The sequence below is a fragment of the Oncorhynchus masou genome, chromosome 2 (genome assembly GCF_036934945.1).
Source record: "Oncorhynchus masou masou isolate Uvic2021 chromosome 2, UVic_Omas_1.1, whole genome shotgun sequence".
NCBI classification, from domain to species: domain Eukaryota; kingdom Metazoa; phylum Chordata; class Actinopteri; order Salmoniformes; family Salmonidae; genus Oncorhynchus; species Oncorhynchus masou.
In genome coordinates, this window is record NC_088213.1 from 50041311 (window position 1) to 50064988 (window position 23678).

General features: G+C 42.5%; 1 protein-coding gene across 1 annotated transcript in view; it reads right to left on the minus strand.

The window, feature by feature from the left end:
* LOC135506184 (MAM domain-containing glycosylphosphatidylinositol anchor protein 1) overlaps positions 1 to 23678 on the minus strand; it is a 430085-nt gene that overhangs the window by 110182 nt on the left and 296225 nt on the right. The window contains exons 8-10 of the mRNA XM_064925672.1: positions 16524 to 16639; positions 16049 to 16262; positions 12040 to 12336 (exon numbers count right to left, since the gene is read on the minus strand). Of these exons, the coding sequence (XP_064781744.1) occupies positions 12040 to 12336; positions 16049 to 16262; positions 16524 to 16639 (627 nt within the window). The remainder of the gene's footprint in view (positions 1 to 12039; positions 12337 to 16048; positions 16263 to 16523; positions 16640 to 23678) is intronic.

Below are 23678 nucleotides of genomic sequence, written 5' to 3' on the forward strand. Positions count from 1 at the left end.
TGCAGAGCTAACGATGCCACGTTACGTATGGGGTCACAAACGTTAGGGTTCACACAACGTTAGCCTTAAGTCACCGTTGAATTTGGTCTTTATTGGCAACGGCTATGTAATTATAGACTAAGTTTTGGCTGTGTTTCAAAGAGACCTGGACGATAAGGGAGATGAAGTGTAGATTGTGGAGTTGATACCAAGGCCTGGTAATTGTACATTTGACATTTTTGTCATTTAGAAGATGCTCTTATCCAGTGCGACTTAGAGTAAGTGCATTCCTCTTAAGGTAGCTAGGTGAGACAACCACATATCACAGTCGTAGTAAGTACATTTACCTCAATAAAGAAGTTGTCAGTGCTATCAAGCCTAGGTAAAGTGCTTTGGGCTACTGGAACCAGTAAATTATTATTATTATATCTGAGTACGCAAGCTTGAATCTTCTCATTGTAGGAATCACTCACTTCCTTAGAGCAGAATACCTACACTCTTAGAAAAAAGGGTTCCAATAGGGTACCAATAACTGTTTTGATCAGATGAACCCCTTTGTAAGGCAAATTAGTACAACATATATAGAGTACTGCACACACTACAATTTCTTACGTTTAAAAATTAGCTCAACTGGACACCTAAATGAGGCAGTGAATGAACTGAGAGAAAGCATGAAGGGCATTCTACGCCACTAAAAACAAATTCAAATTTAAATAAATGTGGCCAAAACTAATTGAATGTGTCATTGAACCAATTGCACTTCATGGCAGTTTTGGAAACATCTAAAATACATTAACATTACCAAGTCCTGCAATGACAAGATCTGAGCAAAGAATATAGTCTCCACATCCAGCTGGTTCATAAACCTGTTCTACTAACACACTGAAGCCTCAGGACAAGAACATCCAGTCAATCAGAATAAACCAAAACACAACACAGTCAAAACAAAATTACATTATTTATTAGGAAGCACAAGCAAAATGCAGTGCTATCTGGCCCTAAATTGACAGTTGTCACACCCTGACCATAGTTTGCTTTGTATGTTTCTATGTTTTGTTTGGTCAGGGTGTGATCTGAGTGGGCATTCTATGTTGGATGTCTTGTTTGTCTATTTCTATGTCTGGCCTGATATGGTTCTAAATCAGAGGCAGGTGTTAGTCATTGTCTCTGATTGGGAACCATATTTAGGTAGCCTGTTTGGTGTTGGGTTTTGTGGGTGATTGTTCCTGTCTTTGTGTTTGTTGCACAAGATAGGGCTGTGTCAGGGTTTGGGTTTTGTTTTATGTTTAGTTGTCTTTTTTAAAAACATGAACTTCAACCATGCTGAATTTTGGTCCGCCTCTCCTTCGACACAAGAAGACCGTTACAACAGTACTGTACACCGTGGAAAATGGTTTGACCAAGATCAAAACCTTGGAAAAACCTTGACAAAGTACAGGCTCATTGGGCACAGCCTTGCCACTGAGAAGGGTAGACACAGGAATGCCTGGCTCCCTGTAGAGCAGTGGTTCCCAAACTTGTTATAGTCCCGTATCCCTTCAAACATTCAACCTCCAGCTGCATACCACCTCTAGCACCAGGGTCAGCACACTCTCAAATATATTTTTTTGCAATCATTGTAAGCCTGCCACACACACTATACGATACATTTATTAAACATAAGAATTTGTGTGATTTTTTTGTCACAACCCAGCTCGTGGGAAGTGACAAAGAGCTCTTATAGGACTGGGGCACAAATTTAAATAATAATAGTCAATCATTTAGCTATTTATTCGAACATCTTACATATTAAATTGTATTTGTTAATGTAATATTGTAAATAACTCACCACAGGTTAATGAGAAGGTTGTGCTTGAAAGGATGCACATAGCTCTGCAATGTTGGGTTGTAATTGAAGAGTCTCATTTTCCACACACAGTCTGTGCCTGTATTTAGTTTTCATGCTAGCGAGGGCCGAGAATCCACTCTCACATAGGTACGTGGGTGCAAAGGGCATCAGTGTCTTAACAGAGCGATTTGCCAACGCAAGATACTGTGAGCGCAGCCCAATCCAGAAACCTGGAAGTGGCTTCTGATTAATTTACATTTTCACAGAACCGCTTTTTGCAATTTTGATGAGGCTCTCTTGTTCAGATATCGGTAAGTGGACTGGAGGCAGGCCATTAATGGGATAATGAATCCAGGTGTTTGTGTCATCCGTTTCGGAAAAGTATTGCGTAATTGCGCACCCAACTCAGGTGCTTTGCTATATAACATTTTACATTGTCCATAAACTTGAGTTCATTTGCACACAAAAAAATCATACAATGATGGAAAGACCTGTGTGTTGTCCTTGTTAATGCAGACAGAGAAGAACTCCAACTTCTTAATCATAGCCTCAATTTTGTCCCGCACATTGAAAATACTTGCGGAGAGTCCCTGTAATCCCAGATTCAGATCATTCAGGCAAGAAAAAACATCACCAAGATAGGCCAGTCGTGTGAGAAACTAATCATCATGCAAGCGGTCAGACAAGTGAAAATTATGGTCAGTAAAGAAAACTTTAAGCTAGTCTCTCAATTAAAAAAACATGTCAATACTTTGCCCCTTGAAAACCAGCTCACTTCTGTATGTTGTAAAAGTGTTACATGGTCGCTGCACATATCATTGCATAGTGCAGAAAATACACGAGAGTTCATGGGCCCTGCTTTAACAAAGTCATCATTTTCATTGTAGCGTCCAAAATTTCAGCTGTCAGGCATTTTGGAAGAGTAAAATTGGTGTCAGGAGCAACTGCTTTTAAACAAGATGTCTTTTGCTTTTCACAAACAGATACCAACACATCTTGATCCAAAGTAATTTATGTCACAAAGCTTTCAGTAAAAAATATCCACTCCTGTCCTGGTTTCCAGTGGTTTAGAAGAGGATGTCTTCTTAATTGAGCGCCAATAAACATAACGGACATATACTGTCACGCCTTGGTCTTAGTATTTTGTGTTTTAGTTTATTAGTTAGTCAGACCAGTGACATGGGGTTATTATGTATTGGATTGGGGTTTGTAGTGTTTGGGATTGTAGCTGATTATGAGGTTCTGCCTGAGGCGGTTTATATGGCTGTGAACGCTGATTGGGAAATGAGTCTGTTTTCGCCCGTGGGTGATTGTTCCTGTCTCTGTGTTTGCACCAGTCAGGCTGTAATAGGTTTCACGTTCTGTTTGTTATTTTTGTATTTATTAGTTATTCGGTATAGATCGTTGTTTGTCTTCACTAAATAAACAAGTAATTGATTTCGGTCCACTCTCTTTCAACTAAAAGAAGAACCATTACAGAATTCGGACCGAGCAGCGTGTCAGCGCAAACAGGAGCAGCGTGTTAACAGGCAGCGACAGCTGGAGCAGCAAAGGGAGGAGGAATTATTCGGAGAATGGACATGGGAAGACGTGCTGGATGGCAAAGGTGCTACACTTGGGAGGAGCCGGAAGAAATTTCCTCCCATGGCAACAGGTGGAGGCACAGAGAGCAGAAAGCGGAGAAGCGACGATACAGGGGAACACGGTTGGCAAGAACTGCCCCAAAATTTTTTGTCAATGAAGGAGATATGTGTACTGGGGCTAGAAACCGGGCAGGCACCTTGCAGTGGTGCGACGGTGATTCCATAATTCAGCTCCGTGTTCGGCCGGATAGATTGAGCATCGAGCCAAATGCTATGAATTATGCATCCAGTCTCCAATCCTTGGGCCGGCTTCACATGGCACCAGCCTTGCGCTCTGTGTCTCCGGTTCGACATAGCCCAGTGCGGACTATTTCTCCTCACAGCACTGGCAGGGCAACTGAGAGTATTCAACCAGGTTTGGGCAGGCTCAAGAGCTCCACTGCACGGTCCATTATCCAGAACCACCTCCACACCCCAGCCCTCCAGTAGCAGCTCCCCGCACTAGGCTTCCTGTCGTGTTGCCAAATACCACCAGTCCCAGCACCACGCATCAGGCCTTCAGTGCGCCTCGGTTAAAGCGATTTCTCCTCTCCTGCGCTTCGGAGTCTGTTCAGCGGTTCTGAGCATTTGGTGACAAATGCCGGAGCCTCCTGTCTGTATAGAGCAGCCTGAGCTGCCAGTCTACATTGAGCAGCCAGAGCTGTCAGTTTGTATAGAGCAGCCTGAGCTGTCAGTCTACATTGAGCAGCCAGAGCTGTCAGTTTGCATAGAGCAGCTAGTCTGCATGGAGCAGCCAGAGCTGCCAGTCTGCAAAGAGCTGCCAGTCTGCATGGAATTGCCAGTCTGCATAGAGCTGCCAGTCTGCAAGGAGCTGCCAGTCTCCATGAAGCCGCCAGAGCTGTCAGTCAGTATGGAGCAGCCAGAGCCGCCAGTCAGCATGGAGCAGCCAGAGGTTCAAAATCTGCATCAGCCAGAATCTTCCAGATCTGCCAGTCAGCCAGACTCTTCCAGATCTGCCAGTCAGCCAGACTCTTTCAGAAGACAACCAGACTCTTCCAGATCTGCCAGTCAGCCAGACTCTTCCAGATCTGCCAGTCAACAGACTCTTCCAGATCTGCCAGTCAACCAGACTTTCCAGATCTGCCAGTTTTCCAGATCTGCCAGTCAACCAGACTCTTCCAGATCTGCTAGTCAGCCAGAAAGTCAGCCAGGATCTGCCAGATCTGCTAGTCAGCCAGGATCCGCCAGTCGACCAGGATCTACCAGTCAGCCAGGATCCGCCAGTCGGCCAGGATCCGCCAGTCAGCCAGGATCCGCCAGTCAGCCAGGATCCAGTCAGCCAGGATCCGCCAGGCCAGAAGATTCAACGGCCTGGAGGCTTTTTCTCAGTACTGGGCTTTTTTCTCAGTACTGGGCAATTCTCAGTGCTGGGCTGCCCCTCAGTCCCGAGCTGCCCCTCAAGCTGCCCTCAGTCCCGAGCTGCATGCCTCAGTGGCTGCCCCTCAGTCACGGGCTGCTCCTCTGTTATGTAGGGTTCTGGGTGAGGACTATTAGGCCATGGTCGGCGGTTAGGGTGGATTATCCATGGACGCGAAGGGGAGGAACAATGACATTTATGAAGTGGGGTCCACGTCCAGAGCCGGAACCGCCACCATGGACAGACGCCCACCTGGACCCTCCCTATGGTTTTGAGGTGCGTTCGGGAGTCGGCACCTTAGGAGGGGGGGTTCTGTCACGCCTTGGTCTTAGTATTTTGTGTTTTAGTTTATTAGTTAGTCAGACCAGGGTGTGACATGGGGTTATTATGTATTGTATTTTCGTATTGGGGTTTGTAGTGTTTGGGATTGTAGCTGATTAGTGTGTGTGTTAAAAATATCCTCGGTTCCAATCAGAGTCAGGTGTCCTGGTGATTCGTATATACAGTGGTATTATTGGGAAATTCGTGTATAGGTTCGTTTGTCTTCACTAAATAAACATGAGTAACTTACACGTTGCATTTCGGTCCGACTCTCTTTCAACTAAAGAAGAACGTCGTTACATATACCAGGTGCTGTGCCAGACCCACCACGTCTGTTGACTCATCCAGCTGTAAGCATATAATTCACTGGCTTGTATGCAAAGCAGTAACTGTTTCAAAACATCTCCTGCCATGTCACTAAATGCGTCGTGAAACAGTGTTGTTTGATGAAGGCATTGTCTGTATCGTTCTTTTTGCCTTTTCCCCCAGCATTGTCCCAGCCATAACCGTGGCAGCAGGAATAATTAAGTCTTCCACAATTGTTTGGGACTTGCCTGTCCTAGCCACTCGGTAGCTCACCATATACGAAACTTCTAGACCCTTCTTATTAATGGTATCTGTTGCTTTTATACATGCCTTACTACTTGAAAGTCATCTTAATTCTCACTCAAAACCTCCTGTGGCTTATTTTTCAAATTGGCTGATGGTTTAATTGTATTTTTGGCAGTAAAACTCAGGCGAGATAAAAAAAAAAAAAACTCAAATGTATAGCCCCTTTGGAAAATATAAATGGACTGTTTGAAAATGTGAAGATTATTTTTTTAATGTGAATAATTATATATTTTTTTACGTGAATCACATTTTTATTTGGTGTAGTTTGGGAATAGCTGCTGTAGAGGAAAGGCAACCATAGCAGAACACGAGACAGAGCTGCATTTCCTGACAAAATGTCAAAAATATAAAACAACGAGAGAGTGTCATTTCTCCAAATTTGAAACCCTTATTCAAGGCAGCGTGTAGATTGCGATCCATGTTTAATGAACAAAACGTAACACGAATCGAAATACAAAACTACAAAACAAAGAATGTAACAAAAACCGAAACAGCCTATACTAGTGTAAACTAACACAGATACAGGAACAAGGACACTAAGGACAATCACCCACGAAACACACAAAGAATATGGCTGCCTAAATATGGTTCCCAATCAGAGACAACGATAATCACCTGACTCTGATTGAGAACCGCCTCAGGCAGCCATAGACTAACGCTAGACATCCCACAAAACCCCAAGACAAAAACACACCACAAAAACCCATGTCACACCCTGGCCTGACTGAATAAATGAGGAATAAACATAATATATTTCGACCAGGGCGTGACAGGGGGAGGATGCAGAGAACTGTGGGTTGGCAGCGCACTACATTGCTGCCTGCCATAAAATGCGTGTCAATGTCTGACAGACCAACAAACCTGCCCATGTCCTCTCTGCCTTTGTTACTGTTCACTGAATGACTATTTTGACCCTTGATTATTGCTGTTACTGTTGTCCCGTTGACAATATGTATTATTATTATTTTTATTATGTTAATATTGCAAATTGGTAATATGTCTGTCTATTGTTGAGAATTGGATTGAATTTAATTGAGAGAGAGAGAGAGGGGGGGGGTCAGAGGAGGACACCCAAAGAGAGAGAGAAATAGAGAGCACGAATTAGAAAGAGGGTGAGTGAGGGAGAGGTAGGACACAGGAGTAACCTCTGGAGAGAGAGAGTCAGAGAGAGGGAAAAAAGAAAGGAAGATTGAGAGGAATTGAGAGAATGGGAACAGTGGAAGCCCCTAGAGAGAGACCATGAGCGAGCGAAAGGGAGGGAAAAAAAGATATACAATATAAATGAGAGAGGAAAAGATAGTGGCTGTGAGAGAGAAAGAAAGAGGAAGAAAAGCGACAGAACAGGGGGCAGAGAGACGTAAGGTGAGGCTTGTTGATAAAGTTATGTAGTGGTGGCTTCGTATCTTGCCAGTCAGCAGTTGGTGTCTTCATCCTAGAAACGTGGTGCACGGATGGGACAACTGACAAAATGACTCCGCAACAGGCCTTACTGTCTCCCCTATCTATTTTCCTTGGCGGCTCGTGCTACGCTAGAATGTTTCAATTTCACGATGCCATAATCCCCGTAAACAGAATCATCGTCCGTCTTATTGGAGACAACAAATATCTGACGTAATCCTCGCTCTAACTCACACACACAGAAACATACACACACATACACACACACAGACAGATGCAGAAGGAAATACAGAGAGAGACAGACAGACAGACAGATATTAATGCTCTCTCTCTCTCTCTCTCTCTCTCTCTCTCTCTCTCTCTCACACACACACACACAAACACAGCTTTCCCAGCGCGTTAGTCAAGTTTGTACACTACCCTCTTGTAGTAATGCATGAAGACATGACATTTACAGTACGGTACACTCCAGGGAGATTGATCTGCATCAAGTGTAAGGGAGAAAAGGGGGGGTGATGGAGAAAGATAGATGACGGAGAGCATGTGTGGTGTAAGAGTGAAAGACTGCACATGACTGAGGAGCTCAGACGGAGCGAGGGAGGAAGAGCAAAAGGGACACAGAAGAGAGAGCGAGGTGGCAAGGGAATAGGAGAGAGGGAAAGAAAGACAAAGAGAGAGGGAGAAGGATAGTGACAGAGAGATGCGGTGAGATGCCGTCTGATTGATGATGATGAGAATAGCAATGAAGAAGAACATCCATGTCACAGTGAGAGGAGTGATAAAGAAAGGGAAGGCAAGGGAGAATAAAATGAGGAAGAGGAGAAAGGGAGAGAAGGAGGGAGGAAGAGATAAAGAGGGTTGTCCACTTATAGACACAGTAAAAAAAATTATAGCATCTTCCCGCGTATCGATCAACGGTGCTAAATGAAGGGTTGAAAATCGAACCTGATAAACTAAACAAATAAATACAAAGTAGGAGGGAAGGAGGGTTTAGTTAAGTTCATTCGGATCCCCGTTAGCTGCACATGCATCCGCTACTCTTCCTGGGTTCCACATAAAACATATAAATACATGACAAATTATATACAAAAACAGCATAAGATATGACATTAATTAACATTTAAAAAAATCATAAAATAAGAGTTATATATTGGAAAGACACCAAGAGACAACAAAAATACTAATTAGACACTGTTAATTTATTCTGCACATATTCATACTTTGATAAGCAATAAGAGTTCAATTAAATCTTTAGAAAGAAGAGAGGCTCTGTGATACAATATGTTTTTTAATCTGTTTTTTAAAGTTAAACTTGCTTTTTGCTTCAGTAGCCTCTGGTGGCAGAGCCTTCCATGAGGACATGGCTCTATACATAACTGAGCAATGCATTAAATCTGTTTTTGGTTTGGGTACAGTGAAGAAATCCAGGGAAGGAAAAGGGAATCGTTGGTTTCCAAAGCACCTATGGTTCCCTGGAAAAGGGGTTCTGCAATATCTACCTATCTCTGTTTTCCTCTCTCTGTTCATAATTCTCTCCCTCATTTTCTATTTTCTCCCTCTGTCTCTTTCTCTCTCTCTGTCTCTCTCTCTTCTTCCCTCTCTTGCTTGTTACTAAAATCCTTCCTCTCTCAGTTTGTCACTCTCTCTTTCTCCCAGTTTGTCTTTCTCTCTTCCTCCATCCATCTGTCACACTCAGTTTCTCTCTCTCTCTTTATTTCTGTCTTTCTAGACTGGGGTGGCCACCTGGCCAATAAATCATTGAAGTGGACTGGACTAGACAAGCATCTGAAAGTGTCGTCCTTCCGCCCGCCTGCATTAGCAAGCCTTGTAAATCTAGTAGTATCTTTGTAAGCATAGGGACGGATGGTGGATGGGGGTTGGGAGGATTTGGAATGTCAGCTCCACGGTCATAGTGGTCTTTAATTAAGCTGCCATTCGTTCTGCGGAGGGATAGGGTTCTACCAAGAACCATTTTCATCTGAAGAACCCTTTTTGGAAGAGAAGGGTTCTTTGTAAGGCAAAGAGTTCTACCTCAAACATTTGTTATCCTAAGAACCATTTTTAGAAGAAAGGTCTCTTTGAGAGGCTAGAAGGATTCTTTCGAAGGAAAAAAGGGTTCTGCTTCTGAATCTGAATAAGCTTTTTTATTGTAATACTTGTTCTTTCTTTTAAATAGTGCCCGGAGCAATAGTGTTTACTTCAGTGTTTAAACTTTAAGATCAGGAGTTTGAGTAATTTGATACATTTAAAAAGATAGGTGTGAGAATATTTTAAACTGTACCTAGAGTATGTTAGGAATATTTGTGCACGTATCTGGTATTCCCTTAATCCTTTTACATTTACAGTACTGACATAATTTATATCTTTGCCATGATTTCTGTCTTTCAAATTATTATTTTTTTTTCAGCAGAGTAGTAGAATAGAAGGAAGTATGAGTGAACCAGCAGTGTATTTTTGTACTGCATATTACACCGCAAATTGGCCAGTTTAACCTAATGTAGATTTTTCTGTGTAACATTTCTAGTGTTGATTCAATAGTTAAATTAACATAAAACATGGCGGTGTAAAATAACCTTAGTGTTGTTGTTAAAAACCAGAGTTGAGTGTGATTGTGTCATTTTTACTCTGTGTTAAGTAAAACACTCATTATCATATTTCCCAGCATGCTCTATTGCAGGGTGATTTTCAGAATAGTTTGTTTCAATATCTGTGTTTTTGCATGTACATTGATTGGTTGATTAATCCTATGCTACACAAAGATAAATAACATACATTTTATAAACTAATCCAATTGGTTGGATTTATCACTTTGCAAGCAAGAATAATGTAACCAGGAGTTTCCTAACACCACTGTATTAGGGTATAACTAGGCCTTCAAAGAAAGGCCTTATGCTATATGTAATGTATTGTCATAAATAATGACATTTTAAATGGGAATAAGGCTGGTGGAACTGTTCATAAAGGATTCTAGGAAGAACCTTTAGAGGAAAAAATGCTTCTTGCTAGAAATGTTCACAGAGGGTTTTAGGTAGAAACATTTACAGGGAGTTCTATGAAGAACCCTGCATAGAGGGTTTTAGCACCAAAAAGGGTTCACCTATGGGGACAGACTGAAGCACCTGAGCAACTTTTATTCTAAAAGTGTAGTTTAATTCGCTAAACAAGCTAGTGTGGGCATATCCCTTACATTGAATCCCAAACCAACTCCTAGTCCCTACCCACAAGTCACTTGTGGAGAAATGAGAGGATTGTATAAGTGTCCGCAACAACAATTCCATACAGCATATCAGAGGCCAATTCTCTCAGATCCACGTAAGTGCCTAGGGGGCAGGGGCTAGGACTTAGGTTTGTTTTGGCTTCAATGCTCGTAAGCTTCCCAATAGAGTAGTCACTCCAGGTCAATTAAAGGAAACTACAGCGTTCACAGATTAAGCCAATGTTTTTTCAATGGGGCTCATACATTGACAGATGGACAGTTTAAATTAAAAGTTTAAATTATTTGAATATATTACAGGCTACATGGAGGACCATAGATCTTCTCACATTGTTAATGTTGCATTCACAATTCATGGGAAATACAAGCATTGGAACGAAAGCTGTAAACAAAAAAATTATAAAGAATGGATGTAAAGGGATATTATACTAAGCTATGTGGTCTTCAGGGCTATTTTTTGAGCCTCTATGTTTCACTATTAGCTATGAGTGTATTGTTCGCTCCATCCACAAAGGGCATCACCTTCCTTTTACAATTTACACACAAACACATTCTAAAGAAGAGCCTTCTAGGACAGTGAGAGTTTTATTCAACATTGGCTGTCATGGCACAGCCCGCATTGAAGACAAAACAATGGCAAAACAACCTTCAGTGGCACTATTTTGAAACTGGAAAGTCAGGAGCTGGATTTTCACTAGCTTCTAGCAACATCACATACTGTAGGCTACAGTTAGTGAATGGGGAAGCGAAGAGAAATGGTGTTGAATTCTGACGCTTTTAGGGTTCTGAACTTTATGGACGAGCCTCTTTCATAATGGAAGCATTATTGAAGTGTGGCAGGCATTAGCACTTTTACTGAGCACAAAGTGTAAATATAACCAAGGGGAGAGTTCGCTAATAGCCTAGCTAGCGTCGTCACTAATGGCTCGCGTAAACAATAAACAAGGTTTGCTCACTTAGCAGCATTGGTTTCTGAGTGGCATTATACCATTTGTTAATTAGTGACCTTGTTTGTTAGTAAGAGTACATTCAACCCCGTTTGTGGGTTACCGTTAGCATACTCCGGTCCAGTGTGAGTTTTAAATTGAATTGAGACAGCAGTCGATGCTAATCTAGTAGTGCTAGCTATCGATTTGAAGAAATTGATGGTTGAGTTGTAATGACTGATAATGTTGTTGAACTTCACCTTTCAAAAGTTGTTTTAAGGGAAATGTAGAGGCATGTAGTGCTGGTGAGAAAAATGAAGAATGATGATTGAAGACAAAAGTTTAACTCAAACCACACCCTGAAAGGTGGCTTTAATGCAACAGACAGATGTCAGTTTTGAACCGGCCAAATGCTAATTTGACTGACCAGGGTACGAACTCAGGTCTCCTGAGCGCCACAAGACTGTTGAGCTACAATGTAGGCATTACCTGGGTGAACAAAAGCAAGTCTTCAGGTCTCAGTCAAGGTTATTCAACACGTGAGCATGGTTCAGAATGATCTCTGTTACACTACCACAGCTGATTCATCTACTCAAAAACATACTCAATTACTCAATTCATTCATTGGGTGTGTTACTACTGGGCTGGAACAAAAGCCTGCACCCCATGTAGGTCAACAGGACCAGAACAGAACAAACAAAATAATACTCAGAGCTCAATAAACAGATGACTCATAGGAAATGTAGTACTTTACTACTCACATTGCACGTTGAGCTGCACCTGCGCCTGGCGTGGCTTGATGTTGAGGCCATTGTAGGGTGCCGTTTGGCAGCGATAGGAACCCATCAGGTCACGGGTGACGTTGGTCAGCCGGAGGCGCCCGTTGCGTGTCTCCACCGCCCACTCACCAGTGGGCATAGGCAGGTCCTTGTCGGCGCGCGACCAGAGCACAGGCGGACGGGGCTTGCCATCCACCAGGCACACCAGGTCGGCAGAGCCTCCCTCCCTCACACTCACCACCTGGCCCCCTGCCGGCACCGTCAAAATTGGGGGAGTGACTGTAGGGGGGAGAAATTGGAGAAGGGAGAGAGAGGTAGTGTGAGAGGAGTTGGAGTGGAGCAAGGGGGAGATAGAGGTAGGGAGATATAGAAAGAAGGAAGGTTAGGGGGGACAAGAGAAAATATTTAAGGAGGGGTTGCCCAAAAGACAAACAGGGTTTATAAAAAGAAGAAAAAAAGAGAAGAAGAGAGAGAGGAGTAGGGCGGGAGGTGGGGAGGAGGGGGAAGCAAGTGAGGTTAAATGTTAAAATTAGTGAGGGCATTTATATTGGATACTAATGGTCATCGCACACCCTGGGAAATGTAAAAAGCTAAATGCAATGTGTTGACCGGCGAGGCGAACCAGTGGTCAAGGTTAAACACACATCCTCATTTCCTCCATCTATCAACACTCTTAGTAGGACTAGGAGCAACAACAGGAGAGAAAGAGAGAGAAAGGGAGGGTGAAAAGAGGGTGACCTCTTCCCCAGTGCACAGCGCATATAAGCCTGAGACATCAACCATTCTTGGCCTTAGTGGGAGTGACCATACAATTGTATGGGAGTGACCTACTGAGTAAAGTATTTGTCATTACATTTTTGCAAATTGGTTCCCTTGGCAACTTCTTCCCATGAATCTCAGAATGTTACCTAGCAACAACAACAACACTTTCAGAATAAGTCAGCATTCTGTAACTAAATAAATGTTACATCGAGCTTAGGAGTTTAGTGCTTGAATGAGCAGTTTTTATTAAGTATTATAATGTACATAAACACTTGTCCATTAGGCTACATCTCTAATGTTATGCCTGAGCCAATCACATTGTATTTTATGACAATGAACAGGTTTTAATGCCTTGAGACAGTCCAGTATCGAGTCAGCTCAGCAGTTGCTCCTGAATGTAGATGTGCCCAAGACATGGGGGGGAGTGTTGTGGGAGATGACTGGTTGGAAGATGAAGCCAATTAAGCCAATGCCTATCATGCCAGGAGTTTCTCACGTCTTTCTGATTGACTAATGACGCTCCTATCCACCAGTCTCCGTGCATTTAGGCGGAGGTGAGTATGGGAACGAGATTAAAAGGACGCAGACTTGCCAATATGAGTCCCAAAACACTCACTACAACATTCCCGTTGCTCTCTAGACAGGTATAAGCAGTGTAGTGGTGGACCTTACACCATAGTGCTTCCATTTTATAGATTGAAAAAGGGATAGGGACGGAGGGGATTGAGACTGGCTGTGGTAGTCAAAGAAAAGGACATTGAAAGAGACGGAGAAAGACCTTAGTTATCTTTGTTTTCTTTATTATTTTGGTTAGGTCAGGGTGTGACAAGGGGTGGTTTGTTGTGTTTTTATCCTGTCTAGGGTTTTTGTATGTTTATGGGGTTGTTTACTAGAATAGGTGTTTTGTAGGTCTATTGTTGCCGAGATTGGTTCTCAATTAGGGGCAGCTGTTTATTGTTGTCTCTGATTGGGAAATACATTTAGGCAGCTTTATTCCTTGGGTAATTGGTGGGTGATTATCTATGTCTTTGTGATGTTGCATGTTTGCACTCAGTGTTTATAGCGGTCACGTTCGTTTTTGTTCTTTTGTTTGTTTATTGTACTTCGTGTTCATTCGTCTTACATTAAAAGTATGTATTCACATTGCGCTGCGCTTTGGTCTCCTCACTACGAGGATCATGACAGAATCACACACCAACAAAGGACCGAGCAGCGTGGTAATGGGCAGCAGCAGCAATCTCAGGACTCCTCCTCACGACATGGGAGGAGATTCTGGACGGCAAGGGACCCTGGGCACAGGCTGGAGAATATCGCCGCCCCAAGGCTGAGCTGGAGGCAGCGAAAGCCGAGAGGCGGTGGTATGAGGAGGCAGCACGGCAGCGCGGTTGGAAGCCCCAACAATTTATTGGAGGGGGCATACGGGGAGTGTGGCTAAGTCGGGTAGGAGACCTAAGCCAGCTCCCCGTGCTTACCGTGGAGAGAGAAGGACCGGGCCGGCACCGTGTTATGCCATGAGGCGCACGGTGTCCCTGGAGCGCAGGCATAGCCTGGTGCGGTACATAGCAGCGCCTCGTATAGGCCGGGCTAGAGTGGGCATCGAGCCAGGTGCCATGAAGCCAGCTCAGCGCATCTGGTCTCCAGTGTCCCCGGTTCACCAGCACAGCCCAGTGCAGGCTATTCCACCTCGACGTATTGGCCTGGCTACGGGGAGCATTCAGCCAGGTAGGGTTGGGCATGTATTCACATCACGCTGCGCTTTGGTCTCCTCACTACGACGATCGTGACACAGAGAAAGAGAGAAACTGAAAGAAAGCAACACCAATCCACAACCGATGATCGAGCCAAGCCAGACAGATATCATCACCCTGGTTATCGTGAGAACATTAGGACATGACATACATACATCAAATAAAGTGTTACTGAACATTTGAAGGGAGAAAAAAAACAGTTCTAGACCCTGGGGAGATGAGAGGAGGGCGAGATCGCAGGAGTGGGAGGTCCCATCACTCCGGGCCAAACCAATATCCCCAAGGTCGCTGACCATCACCTGAACAACCACCATTCAGAGACTTGTCCCGAAGCAAATCGTGCATTGCCTTGGCTGTGTGCTTAGGGTCAATTGTCCTGTTGGAAGTTAAACCTTTGCCCCAGTCTGAGGTCCTGTGCGCTATGGAGCAGGTTTTTCATCTCTATACTTTGCACTGTTCATCTTTCCCTTAATCCTGACTAGTCTCCCAGTCCCTGTAGCTGAAAAAGATCCCCACAGCATGATGCCACCACCACCATGCTTCACCGTAGGAATGTTATTGGCCAGGTGATGAGCAGGGTTGTCCAGGTGATGAGATGGTTGTCCTTCTGGAAGTCTCTCCTATCTCCACAGAGGAACTGGAGCTGTCAGAGTGACCATCAGGTTCTTGGTCACTTCCCAAACCAAGGCCATTGTCCACCGATTCCCCAGTTTTGTTGGGGAGCCAGCTCTAGGAAGAGTCTTGGTGGTTCCAAACTTCCTTCATTTAATAATGATGGAGACCAGTGTGTTCTTGGAGACCTTCCCTGTTGCAAAACTGAGCATTTTTTTGATTATTTTCTTATGTTTTTATGCACTTCTATCAGCAGCATTTTCACGCCATTTGGCTAAACAAGTCAACAAGCATTCCAATACAATCCAGTCAAATCAGGAGGTACCCTAACCCTAACCTTAGCCCATGTTCTCTTTGTACAGTGGTTCCTCCTTTCAAAGTTGCCTCATACTGTGGCACGTTATCTAATTGTCAGCCATTTTTTTAATGCAATTTAGTGCTAGTTTGACCACCAGAGGGCATCTTTGAGAAGCATTTGATAGTCTTCCATATTGGCATTGCCAGAGAATTTGAAACCTTTTTTTGTAATAACATAGCATACGGGATTTATTTTAATGAATTTGTCTTTATTAGTTTAATATTATGGTGTTTCTATTCTGAGAAAAAAGAAACATTCAGGGTTTCCGTTAGGATGGAATTAAAAATATGGCTCTGTACAACGTGACGGTCGGGAGTAGGCCACAACATAAGAGGATTGGAGTATCCTAAATTAATATCTAAGGGGCACAACTTTCAGTTGAGCATACTTTCTCTTTGCCTTATTTACTTCTCTCCCGGAAGTTGATGCTGTTGCTATGCAACCTCTTGCTAGCTATTTAGCATAACAAATGACTAGTTAGGTACTTAGAACAAAGAAACAGTCCACTCACCGCTGCTTTGGGTAATGTTGACATCTACCCTCAACTCAGGCACCGTGCTCCCAGGAAAGTTGGCCACACAGCTGTAGGTGGCCTGGTCACGGAACTTCATGTCCACGATCTCCAGGCTACTTGTGCCCGGTGCCATGTCCGGGTCGCTGCGCAGCACGATCAAGCTGTCCGAGTTGTAGACTAGTGCCGCGTTCTTGTACCATGTGTAGTTGACCTAATAATATGAAATAGTAATATGTTATTTTATTATATTAATATATTGTTATAGCCTATATACTTTACATAATATATTGCAACTTGTATTAAGCATGCATACATATTTATAATGTCCTTTAATAACGAGGCTTATGTATCTCTTTACATAAAATGTTCATCTGTCTCACCTACTTTGATTTATTCGGCATCATTATGAGATTATTATGAAGGGGTTACACCCTACTAATATTATTATTACTAATAGTATTATTCAGTTGACCTTGTCCTGGGGCTGTGCATCCACGTGACACGAGAGCTTGAGATCGCGGCCCATCTGGATGCTCTCACTGTCCTTGTTGGAGTCGGGTGTGATCTGGAAGGTGAGGTTGCCCATACCTGAGGGGAGGGAGTGGAGAGGTAGGAAGAAAGGGAGGGGTGAAGGGTGTTAGGAGGGGGTGAGAGTCGGGGATGAGAGGAAGGAAGGAAGGAGGAAGAATAAAGGGGGAGATGGATAAGAAAGAAGGGGGTGAGAGAAGGAGGGGGAGAGTATAATCGAGAAAGAGGAGGAGGAGAGGGAGAGAACATAAGACAGAGGATGGGAAGAGAGAGAAAGAGGAAAGAGTAGAAGAAAAGTGATGAAGTAAGGAGGAGGGAGATGGAGAAGAAGAAGACAAAAAGAAAACTGAGCAAGAAGGAGAGATATCTACCTTAACCATCCTAAACACTAGACACTGATTGGTCCGATTTAATTCCAGAACCTGACAAATTGGCCCTGTTCTGAATACAAAACCACATTGGCAAAGGACATAGCAACTAATATAAGCAGGAGAGGAGAGAGAAAAATACTGTAACTCTACGCTTCGCCAAGCATGCTAACTAGCTCGGCAGGTGGGGTTGGTGAGGATGGGAGACCATATGTTTGATCGTCCTCACTGCCATATGGTTAGCCCGCCGCTCTCAAATGGACGGAGACCGTATGTTTTGCCTTATACTTCAGCGAGGCGCTTACGAAGTACTCGTCTGCGTGGCGTTATCACCACCTGGGCTCATGTGACTTGCTCAGGCCCATTAACAGGGAAGGGGAAAACACACTGACATACACATATGTTCAATACACACAAATAAGAACACACACACACTCATTATGTACAATATACACACATGCACATGCACACATGCACACACACAAACACCCACACCCACCTACCCTCCTTCCACCACACACACGCGCACTTTATCAGCTCCTCTAATTACTTCCATCTCGGCTCCAATTAATCTGAGTAAATAAAGATGATTAAAAGCGATAAAAATAGCCGGCGGCGGGCCACTGAATAAAGGAGTTTGTTTAATGGGCAGGGTAATCTAGAGTTAATCTAGAGTCTTGACATGATTGTATAGAAACCAGAGCTAATCACAGATCAACTGGATGACGTTCACACACATGTAGAAATTATATTCCCAGGTAATGCTTAGGCACACACACCACACACAGCAAATGCAACCGCACGCACGCACACAGACAACTGTGCTCAAGAGTATACAGCTATTGTAATTCACAATGTCAGTTACATGGAATTGTTAATTAACCAATGTAAATTTGACTTAGTTGGTTCACATGCAAAGTTCCATCCATTAATGTCCACAGACAGATGTGTAAGGTAATGCTGCCCCTAAAAGCTAATCTGGGATCAGTTTTTAATTTTACCCACTACAGTTTAAGGTAAGGATTGGGGGAGGGGAAGCCGATTCTAGATCTGCACCTACAGTAGGGGGTATTTCACCCCAGAGCCAAACACAGATGTTGGCTACACTTCATTGCACAAGATGATGTAAATATGACAGGAATGATAACCTCTCACAAATGCTTACTTACAGTACACTTACAGTACTTATGTACTGTAATGTAGTCATATTATACCGTATGTTGCACAAACTAGTTAAGACCTCTATATGTCAAAACAGACATGTGGAAAAAGGTCACGCACACACACACAGTTACAGACACATCCAAAATGATAGGCTCCCTTAATAAAGATGAGGGAAACAAATGAATGAAATAAATAATACAAATACTGGGCAATGGTATACGTTGACTACATATCCATAACACATTTATTACACATCTAAAGCATTTCCTGAACACATTAAAACAGGTGCAAACCACATTATTCCCAGAACTGACAAGGAAAAAATCTGTCGTTCAGCCCCTGAGCAAGTCAGTTAACCCACTGTTCCCCAGGTGCCGAAAGACGTGGATGTCGATTATGGCAGCCCCCCGCACCTCTCTGATTCAGAGGGGTTTGGGTTAAATGCGGAAGACACATTTCAGTTAAATGCATTCAGTTGTACAACTGACTAGGTAGCCCCCTTTCCATTTTCCTTAATGAAATATATCCATAGCATATCTTTAGTGCATTCATGTTATGCTATGTGTCATATGTAGGTATCTTAATAGATGCATCATTACCATGACAGCAAAGTGTGAGTATGTATGAGTGAATATGAGTGAATATGCCAAATGGCCAAATGGGCAAACCACATTTTGAAAATGATGCTGATATATACTGTACCACCCCCACTGCATGAAATTTCCCCTCCAGGCCTATATTGGCCAGTAGGGGAAACTTCATGCAGTCAATCCCACCTGCCTGAAGTTTATGCAGTCATTGTACTGTCACTACAATTTACCCATTCATAAAGAATTTATAAGCATTCATCACTTATACAAAATAATATGAACACAACACAGAATGTTAAAGGAAATATTAACTTTTTTTTAAATTCCAGAAGTATGTTTGCTTGCTAGAACGGAAATCCTACCATTGACATTTTTCTGTTTGACTTTTCTTGAATAGATTTTAAAAAGATTAATATTCAAAGTATTCAAATTCAATTCCCCATTTCAGGCTCATAGCTAGAAAAAAATGACTTCAGTAAAATGTGCAAACACAGGTTAAGCTAGCTAATGTTATGTAGCACTATGTTGGATCACTCCAATATGATATGGTATCCTTTCGCATGGGAGGATACATTCCGAGTAAGGATTTCAGATTAGTCTGTTGCTGAACCCCTTAAATAGCTGCTACCGCACTACTTCCACCTCTTCCTTTTCTCGGTTAATTCCAGAAAGGATCAAATCATAACTCTTTCGTAACTCATTAATCTCTTTGGGTTAGGTGGGCTAGGCCACGTCATTTTACCACAACAACCCTCAAAGAACTACACTGGACTTTATGCAAACTGGAAACCACATAGCTGGGGATTTTATCAAAGCAACTTTGAGGAAAACGCTACCAAAGTTTTGCCAACACATCGTCTGTAGTACTCACTCTGGAAAAACACTTTTTGAAAGGCCTACAAGGCCCTCCCACGCCCTCCTTTCGGCAAATCTGATCACGACTCCATATTGCAAAACTGAAAGCAGCACCACCGCATTTAACCATGGCAAGGTTACTGGGAATATGGCAGAATACACACAGTGTAGTTTGTATAAGGAAATCAAGGAAATCAAACAGATACAAAGTGGAGTCACAATTCAACGGCTCAGACACGAGTTGTATGTAGCAGTCTACAGACAATCACGGACTACAAGGGGAAAACCAGCCTTGTCGTGGACACCGACATCTTGGTTCTGGACAAGCTAAACACCTTATTCGGCTGCTTTGAGGATAACACAGTGCCACCAACTTGTTCTGCTACCAAGGACTGTGGGCTCTCCTTCTCCATGGCAGAAATGAGTAAGACATGTATTCTTTTTAAATTTTTAATTGAACCTTTATTTAAAGTTAAGAGTTTTTGAGGTGATGGTGATTGCATCATCTGTAGATCTATTGGGGCGGTAAGCAAATTAAAGCGGATCTAGGGTGTCAGGTAAAAGGTGATATGATCCTTAACTATCCTCTCAAAACACTTCATTATAACAAAAGTGAGTGCTATGGGGCGATAGTCATTTAGTTCAGTTACCTTTGCTTTCTTGGGTACAGGTACAATGGTGGACATGTTGAAACTAGTGGGGAAAGCAAACTGGGATAGGGATTTCTTGAATATGTCCGTAAACACGCCAGACAGCTGGTCTGCCCATGCTCTTAGGACGCAGATAGGGATGCCATCTGGGCCGGCAGTTCACCCCGCTATCATCTAGGAGAGGTCAGTACAGGTGCATCAAAGCTGGGACCAAGAGACTGAAAATCAGCTTCTACATCAAGGCCATCAGACTGTTAAATAGCCATCACAAGCCGGCTTCCACCCGGTTATGCAACCCTGCACCTTAGAGGCTGCTGCCCTATATATATACAGTGCCTTGCGAAAGTATTCGGCCCCCTTGAACTTTGCGACCTTTTGCCACATTTCAGGCTTCAAACATAAAGATATAAAACTGTATTTTTTTGTGAAGAATCAACAACAAGTGGGACACAATCTTGAAGTGGAATGGCATTTATTGGATATTTCAAACTTTTTTAACAAATCAAAAACTGAAAAATTGGGCTTGCAAAATTATTCAGCCCCCTTAAATTAATACTTTGTAGGGCCACCTTTTGCTGCGATTACAGCTGTAAGTCGCTTGGGGTATGTCTCTATCACAGCATCCCCTTTTCACACGCGAGTTCCAAATATCTCTAACGGCTGCACAAGCAAGAGTTTTTTTTATGCATGTGATGTCAGAATGCTGTTCCAAAATGTGATTTTTACGCAACATGACAATTAGTCACAGGCCTATACTGGCCAGTAGGGGAAACAGGGATAGTACAGGTAAGATATCAGCAAAATTTTCAAAATGTTGTTTGCCCTTTTGGCAATACCAACACTTGTATGACAGAAGCACACTTTTGAGAACAGCCAAAATGATGACACTACCCTGTCTTTGTATTGACGCATACAGTTGAAGTCAGTAGTTTACATACACCTTAGCCAAATACATTTCAACTCGGTATTTCACAATTCCTCACATTTAATTCTAGTAACAATTCCCTGTCTTAGGTCATTTAGGATCACCACATTATTTTAAGAATGTGAAATGTCAGAATAGAATAGAATAGAATAGAATAGAATAGCAGAGAGAATTATTTCTTTCAGATTTTATTTCTTTCATCACATTCTCAGTGGGTCAGAAGTTTACAGACACTCAATTAGTAATTAGTAGCATTGCCCATTCCTCCTGACAGAGCTGGTGTAACTGAGTCAGGTTTGTAGGGCTCCTTGCCCGCACACGCTTTTTCAGTTCTGTCCACATATTTTCTATGGGATTGAGGTCAAGTCTTTGCGATGGTCACCCCCATACCTTAACTTTGTTGTCCTTAAGCCATTTTGCCACAACTTTGGAAGTATGCTTGGGGTCATTGTCCATTTGGAAAGCTTTAACTTCGTGACTGATATCTCGAGATGTTGCTACAATATATCAACATAATTTTCTTTCCTCATGATGCCATACATTTGTGAAGTGCACCAGTCCCTCCTGCAGCAAAGCACCCCCACAATGTGATGCTGCCATCCCCGTGCTTCACAGTTGGGATGGTGTTCTTTGGCTTGCAAGCGTCCCTCTTGTCCCTCCAAAAATAACGATGGTCATTATGGCCAAAAAGTTATATTTTTGTTTCATCAGACCAGAGGATATTTCTCCAAAAAATACGATATTGTCCTCATGTGCAGTTGCAAACCGTAGTCTGGCTTTTATGGTGTTTTAGTGGCATCTTCCTTGCTGAGCGGCCTTTCAGGTTATTTCATGTGATACAGTGATTTATAAGTGAAAAAATCTGTCTGTAAACAATTGTTGGAAAAATTACTTGTGTCATGCACAAAGTAGATGTCCTAGTCGACTTGCCAAAGCTATAGTTTGTTAAACCTTTTAAGGCTAGGGGGAGGTATTCGGAAGTTTGGATGACTGAGGTGCCCAAAGTAAACTGCCTGTTACTCAGGCCCAGAAGCTAGGATACGCATACACATAGTCATATTGGATAGAAAACACTCTAAAGTTTCTAAAACTGTTAAAATAATGTCTGTGAATATAACATAACTGACAATAAGGACAATCCATCCAGGATTTTTTTTTTGTTGTTGAGGTAATTGGACTATCCAATGATTTTCTATGGGAAAGCCTAATTATTAGGACCCAGATTGCAGTTCCTATAGCTTCCACTAGATGTCTACAGTCTTAAGAAATTGTTCAATGTTGTTTTTTTTTAATGAAGAAGTATTCGTATTCTTTCTAAGTGTCACTCAGAAGGACTATAGTCTTTTGGTCGGCTTGAATGGGTGCACACTCTTCGTTTTTTTTCTCCGGTATTGAAAACAGTTTATTCTGTCTTTTATTGTATTGGTTATTTACATATTAGGGTACCTGAGGTTGGATTAGAAATGTTGTTTGAAATGTTTGGAACAGCTGTATTTCTGAATCAAACGCGCCAAATAAACTGACATTTTTGGGATATAAAGAAGGATGTTATCTAACAAAAGGACCATTTATTCTGTAACTGGGACCCTTGTGTTTGCAACCAGATGAAGATCTTCAAAGGTAAGGGATTTATTTTATCGCCTATTTCTGACTTTCGCTTGGTTGGAAAATGTTTTTAATGCTTTTGTATGTGGGCCGCTGTCCTCAGATAATCGCATGGTATGCTTTAACCGTAAAGCCTTTTTGAAATCTGACAAAGCGGCTGCATTAACAAGATGTTACATTTTTAAATCATGTAAGACACTTGTGTTTTCATGAATGTTTAATATTACGTATTTAGTATTTTTGATATTCGCGCTCTGCAATTTCACTGGATGTTGTCGAGTTCGCTAGCAGCACGTATAGCACAAAGAGGTTTTAACAATACATTTGTAGAGTGGTTGAAAAACGAGTTAACGATTCCAACCTAAGTGTATGTAAACTTCCGTTTTCAACTGTATCCTTAAATGTGAGCTCTTGCTTAGCATGACAAGAATGCATTACAGAGGGTTGCCAGTTGATGTACGACACCACCTGGCATCCATGTTGGGAGTCCACCACATGAATTATTTCGACAACAACAGCTGAGCGGCTATCCAAATCTGCATGATAACAGTGCCTAAAACTAGTTGATTCATCACCACAGTCAATTTTGTGTAAAATTTAACAAGACAAATATTACCTGCATTCATGATAGACTCAAGAACTCAATAAAAGTGAAGAGACCTAAGAACAATGTTATCCAATGCTAATGTTATCCAACAAAAGCTAGCGAGAGCAAATTTTAATTTCCCCCAAAAAAACAAAGTTTTCGTCTTTTGAGCTTCTACTCATGAAATCTATGCAGCCTACTCAATAACTTTTGTATAGCTACTGTTTACAGGCCTCCTGGGCCATATACAGCATTCCTTACTGATTTCCCTGAATTCCTATCAGACCTTGTAGTCATGGCAGATTATATTCACATTTTTGGTGACTTTAATATTCACATGGAAAAGTCCACAGACC